The sequence below is a fragment of the Orycteropus afer genome, unplaced genomic scaffold (assembly GCF_000298275.1).
Source record: "Orycteropus afer afer isolate SDZICR_OR568_19922 unplaced genomic scaffold, OryAfe1.0 scaffold00238, whole genome shotgun sequence".
Classification (NCBI taxonomy): Eukaryota; Metazoa; Chordata; class Mammalia; order Tubulidentata; family Orycteropodidae; genus Orycteropus; species Orycteropus afer.
Window position 1 is genome coordinate 2,757,097 of NW_006921825.1, and position 6,672 is coordinate 2,763,768.

General features: G+C 35.4%; 1 protein-coding gene across 1 annotated transcript in view; it reads left to right on the forward strand.

Annotated features, from left to right (window-relative positions):
* RBM27 (RNA binding motif protein 27) overlaps positions 1-6,672 on the forward strand; it is a 121,689-nt gene that overhangs the window by 94,793 nt on the left and 20,224 nt on the right. The window contains exons 16-20 of the mRNA XM_042782088.1: positions 3,345-3,464; positions 4,335-4,409; positions 4,557-4,721; positions 6,073-6,177; positions 6,304-6,495. Of these exons, the coding sequence (XP_042638022.1) occupies positions 3,345-3,464; positions 4,335-4,409; positions 4,557-4,721; positions 6,073-6,177; positions 6,304-6,495 (657 nt within the window). The remainder of the gene's footprint in view (positions 1-3,344; positions 3,465-4,334; positions 4,410-4,556; positions 4,722-6,072; positions 6,178-6,303; positions 6,496-6,672) is intronic.

A 6,672-nucleotide genomic window follows, 5' to 3' on the forward strand; every position in this document is an offset into this window, starting at 1 on the left:
AACAAGACATTTACACAATACAGTATATGCGGTTTTAGGAAAGAATGATAATTTTTTTTTTATTGTGATTTGGGTGAAAGTTTACAGAGGAAATTCACTTTCCATACAGCAGTTCACATACACTTTGTCTCATGACATTGACTACAATTTACCCCAATGCAACAGCTCCCCTCCCACTTCCTCCCAATAGACCTCTTCCCTTTGTCTGTCCCTCCATGCACTCCTGCCCTCTGAGCTGTCTCCCTGTGCATAAATAACCCTTCTTTCTCCCATAATTGTTCTCTCCAAGGAGTGTATCTACCTCAGGTGCATGTTCAACTCATATGCCTATCTTTTGTTTAGCTGGAAGCCACAGGTGTGGGTTTAATTCCAGACCTGAAGGGCAGCTAGGGACCATAGTCTCAGTGGTTCCACCAGGGTCTATCAGACCAGCAAACCTAGTCCCCTGCCCTTTTTCATTTTTACAAATGATTTTGAGTTTTGTTCCACATTGTTCTCCCTCTCTACTTAGGATCTCCATAGATTCTCTTCTGAGTGGTTGACAGTGGTAGCCGGGCACCATCTAGTTCTTCTGGTCTCATATTCATGTAGGCTGAGGATTGCATGGTGTACCAGTTGCGAGGACTAATTGTTTCCATGAATCTTTGTTTTTGTTCATTCAGATCCCTGTCTCTACTCGCCAAAGTAGGAGGTGGAACAGTGTTTTGTGTAGTATCTTATGCCAATTGAGTGTGATGTCCCCTGTGACTATGGTCCCAAGCCCACAGATTCAACTACTTGCTCTCTAGGTAGCTGGATGTGACCAAGAAGTGACTATAGCCTTGTCAACTCTACTATACACCTGGAAATTCGTACAGAACATGCAAATACACTTGTTGAACCATTGTCTGCCAACCCTATACATGGTCTTGGGTACACTTCCTGCTTCATAGACATACCTAATAGTTCAGCCAGTCCACCCATCTATCCACCTGTATATCCGTGTTTGCCTAGGAATGAGAAATATTTGTAAATATATGATGGGATGATTATCAGAAAACATTGATTAACGAAATCAAAATGGAATAAAGTGCCCCTACCGGTCTCTCCCCATCAAAGAAAAGTGAAGAAAATCAAAGAGGCAAGGAAATAGTCCAAAGGACTCACGGAATGACCCTGAGACCAGAAGAACTAGATCGTGCCCTGCTACCACTGCCAACCTCTGTGAAAGGAATCACAATAGAAGATCTCAGATAAAGTGGAGAAAAATGTAGAACAAAACTCAGAAAAGGCTAGGCTTACTGGTCTTACAGAGGCAGGTGGAACCACTTAGACTCTGGCCTTTAGACACCTGTCAAGCCTGGAACTAACTTGCCCTCATGGCTCAACTTTCAGCCAGATAGGCCTGAAGGTGAACAAAAGCATCAGGGAGGTACACACTCCTTAGAAAAATCAAACATATGAGATCAAAAGGGCAGTACTTGCCCAGGTATAAAACTTAGAAGGCGAGACAGGATAAGAAAGAAGAACAGAGGGAAATAGTATACATAAGGAGATAGAAGGAAGAGTGCTGTTACACTGTGGGGATTGCAACGACTGTCACAAAATAAAATGTTTTCTCTTTGTGGAGATGGGTAACTCTAGATTTGGGGTTGTTGATGTTGCAGAGGATCCTAGAATATTTTGTCAAACCAGAAAGAAATGAAGTTAGTAATGATTACTAGAGTCTTGTCAAAGAGGATAACAAATCTTAAGACTCTAGCCTTACCCACCAATTTAAAGGAAATTTAGGGTACAGAGGAATATGTTAAGGATACCACAGAATCCTATGGGAAATACATAGAATGAGTGATTTGGTTTCCTTAACAAGTAATTTGTAAGTAAAAGAAGAGAGAAGGAGGGAAAGTAGGAATTAAAGGAGTCTTTAAAGAGCATAACCAGTTTTGCTACTTGTACCTTCATGGATCCCATTTCAAAGTGGAAAAATGTTTAAACATTTTTAATAAAATCCAGAGCTGTGAATATTTAGTGATATTAAAAAATTACTGTTTTGAAGTGTGATGATATTCTAGTTCTGTTTTAAAAAGAATGGGATCTTTCTAGACATAAGGCTGAAACAGAGATGAAATGATACAGTATTTGAGGTAAGGATGTGATAGTGATGATATAAATGAAAACAAGATTATATATTCTTAATTATTGCTGCTTGGTAATGGATACATCAGAATTTTTATACGTATCTCTCTATTTAAAAAAAAAAATTCCATTAAAATGTAGAAAAACAAGAGTTTATGGACTTTGACATCAAATCTGTGAGCCAATTACTTATCTTACTTTAATTGTAAACTCATAACATTTGATTAAGTATAACATTAAGAAGATTATAGTTACAAAGTACTCTTAGAAGAGTTTCCTTATTTGGCACTTCACTTGTGGAAAGTAATTTATGACATTATTCTCTAGCCAAGACCACCAAGAACATAATTATTTTTGAACAAGTTGGATTTTTATTAGTGAGGGATAATGCACACAGTGAGAATCATGGAACATCTCAGATTGTATTTAAAAGGACTTACCTTAGCATTTGGGCTAGTGTTAGGTGATTTTAGGGAATGCTTAAGGAAACAGGAATACTCCTGTGATTGGATATCTTAATAAATCTTAATCTGGAAGGAGGGAAGACTAGAATAAGTCTAAAACAGTAATTAGTAAAGAAGCAGCAGTCAAATATTTGTATTAGGGTAGAGGGATCTTTAGCTATTTATAAATTTTATGGTCTGGATGGGAGTTCTGGTAGCGTAGTGCCTAAGGCACTTGACTGCTAACAAGAAGGCTGGCAGTTCAAACTCACCAGACACTCCTTGGAAGGAAGGTTGGGCAATCTACTTCTGTCACAATACTGCCTCAGAAACCCAAGGAGGGGTCGCTGTGAGTTGGGTCCGACTCGATGGCACATAATAACAGCAACATGGTTTAGATACTGTTTGTGTTTTTGCCTGTGTTGAATTATGAACGCAGTCTCATTATCATGGTCACAGAATGGCATTATCTGATGTTGATGTTCTGTGAAAGTGTTTGTTTCACCTATGAGTGCCAGGCCAGCTCCTAGGGCTGTTTTTTCCTCATAATTAAAAAAATAAATATAAAGAAAATAGATGATTACATTCAGAAATCTTAGTGTTAAAAAATAATGAGCAAAGCTTTGTTTTTGTCTTTGATGACAATTAAATTTATAAAGAGCTAGTTTTCATACATGAAGTTTTTAACAGTTAAAAAGACTCATAAAATAGAAGTTTATGCAGTCTTTCCAAAATACCATTTTAAATCATTTCTAAGAATTAATTTTTCTTATTTATGTGTTTTAGATATTTTCAACACCAAGCCATCCGAAAATGATTTACAGCTCCTCAAACATAAAGACACCTTCAAAACTTTGTTCAGGGTCTAAATCTCATGATGTTCAAGAAGTTCTTAAAAAGAAACAGGTAATAGCTTTGATCTTCTTTCCTCAAAGAGGAAAGGACCCATTGAATTCCTAGTGATTATATTAACATCTTTGAGTTCATGTTGTAGAACTATATAATAATGTTCATTTCACTTCTTTCCTATTTATTGTGCAGTTGGGATAAACAAAGGAGAACAAACAGAAAAAAGTATTTTACATTTGCCTTTCAGTGGCCACACTAAGCACAAGGAATAACATTTTTGCAATATAAAAGTAAACAACACTAAGCTACCGTGTTGGTTTGTTTTCCTCTGAGACACAGGCATTTTTATTTGCCTCTTTTCCCTTTTAATTCTTTTCTTGTTTTATAAGTTAGATAATGTTTCACATAAAGTGAAACTTTCATGTAATTTATTAATCATAGGATTCAGTTTTGAGTTTCATTATCATTTTAGATTTAAGCTCCCTCCCCCCCAATATCATTATGTAATTAAAGATTTTATTAATAGACAAATGGGAAGTCAAGATTTTTCTGGCAGAAGGCCTTAGATTTTACTTTCATCTTAAATTTTTTACCTTTAAAGTTCAAAAATACGAATTTGGCTTATTACACTGACAAGAGAACACAGTTCTTCACATAAGCATTCAGATAATTTAAGTAAATAATACCTACAGATATGGCTGATTAGTATTTAATATTTTAAATACTTAAAAAATACAATTATAAATATAAACTCTATTACACTGGAAATGTTAAGTAAAGTATAATGAAAAGCTTCTTCACTGGTTTCAGTTGTTCTTTCATTAAGAGGCAAATCTGTCTTAGATAGAGATGCCCCAGAAGAAATCAGTTGAGAACTTAGGAGCAGCATTATATCATTATTGATTTCTTCTTTACCTATTCATATAGGAAGCAATGAAGCTGCAACAAGATATGAGGAAAAAGAGGCAAGAAGTGTTAGAAAAACAAATAGAATGCCAAAAGGTAAGGCAAGAGCGTTATTATTTTGGATACTGGGAATGATACACAGAATGGATTTTATAAAGACATGCTTAATAGTAAAGTTTTTAAGCCTTATTTATATTAAACTACGTTAAGCAGAAGTTTTCATTTTTCCTGTTAATTTTGTAGATGTTAATATCTAAGCTAGAAAAAAACAAAAACATGAAACCTGAAGAGAGAGCAAATATAATGAAGACTTTGAAAGAGCTTGGAGAAAAGATCTCACAATTAAAAGATGAGTTAAAAACATCTTCTGCAGTCTCTGCACCATCTAAAGTGAAGACAAAGACAGAGGTATCTGTTTGCATTTTTCGTTCATCATAGGGTTATTGAACATTTGCTATGTGCCTTACAACTGTGAAAGTACAGTGAAACCCTCAGGTTTTAGTAGTTTCCTTCCAAAAACAACAAACTCACTGTCATTGAGTCGATTCTGACTCATAGCAACCCCCATTGTGTTTCCCAGGCTGTAAATCTTTACAGAAGTAGTGGCCCCATCTTCCCTCCATGGAGTGGCTGGTGGGTTTGAACTGCTGACCTTTTGGTTATCAGCCACATGCTTTATCCACTGTGCCACCAGATAGATAAATAATTGTGGTCCTTTTTTAAAAAATACTTTTTAAAATGTTTCTTTAGATGCTCTGTATTATCTTTGAGAAGAGGTAATACTAACCCTTTGGATCTAAGATGTGGTTTTTAATTGAAGTTTTTGGTTCACTGTGCTGAACATGAAACTGCTGGAGTGATGGGAAGAAGGTTTTTTTTTTTTTTTTAAATAATGCTATAATAATGTTACAGTAATATTCAAAAGGTACTGGGTTTAATATGGGCAAAAATGTGGCATGATAATAAAAAGAATAATAGAAGTTCCAGATCCATTTGAGTCTAATTTTACTAACTTTAATCTGTTCTGTTCCCTTCTTCAAAGAGAGTACTAGCTTTACATAGTGATTTATTATACCACTGCTCTAGAGTGGGATTTTAAAATTAATTTCCAGGCCTTTGAAAACTGGGATAAATTTGCCAGATACATAGAATGCAAATTATATTTTGTACAGTGTTATATTTGAAATTATGGTTCTCTCAGTATAGGAGTGTAAAGTGATTCAAGACTACTTCTTTAAGATATATTTAAAATGTTATTTTTATTGAAATTCCCCAGTCATAGAAAGAACATGTACTCATTTGAAAATTAGCGAGTACATGGAAGAAAAAATTTCAGTCATATCACCTAAAGAGTGATGGAGAATTTGCCCCTAGACAAAACAGTGACAATAGTTACAGGGTTCAAATAAGAAAGTAATGGTATATAACTGTTATCCTTTAATTATTAATGAATTTTTGCATATTTTTATTTTCTCCATTGTGCTATATTTATGATACTTTCCCATTTGTAAAAGTATTCTCAGCACCCTTATCTGATTTTTAGAGTATCTTAGGCAGTAGTATTGTTTATTATTTTCCACTGATTTAATTATACTTTCTGCCTGCTTACAGTATTGGATCTATAAAGTTATTTCCTTAGAACACCCATTCTGTCACTTGTATTTTCCTGAAAGAGATGTGTGTTATTCTCTGTGATGGCCTGAGTAAGGTCTTGGAAGTTTCTCTAAAAAATAGATCTTTACTCTTCATTTTTCCAAAGGCCCAGAAAGAGCTATTAGATACTGAACTGGATCTCCATAAGAGGCTATCCTCAGGAGAAGACACAACAGAGTTACGGAAAAAACTCAATCAGTTGCAAGTGGAGGTGAGATTTAAGAGTAGTTACTGAAACAGCATATTTAACATCTCAACAAATATTTCTGTATTCCTCTGTTTCCCAACGTTAAGTCTAACAGTGTATATACTAATTCTATCTTTTGTTGTTATTCAGGCTGCACGATTAGGTATTTTACCTGTTGGTCGAGGAAAGACCTTGTCCTCTCAAGGCCGAGGAAGAGGCCGAGGCCGTGGGGGAAGAGGAAGAGGCTCACTAAATCATATGGTGGTGGACCATCGCCCCAAAGCACTAACAGTTGGGGGATTCAATGAGGAGGAAAAAGATGAATTACTTCAGCATTTCTCAGTAAGTTTTTTTTTTTTTTTTTTTAATTTATTATTTATTGTGATTTGGGTAAAGATTTACAGAGCAAATTCACTTTCCATACAGCAGTTCACATATACTTTGTCGCATTAAATTGACCATTGTTTACCACAATGCAACAGCTCCCCTCCCACTTCCTCCCCATAGTTACCTCTTCCC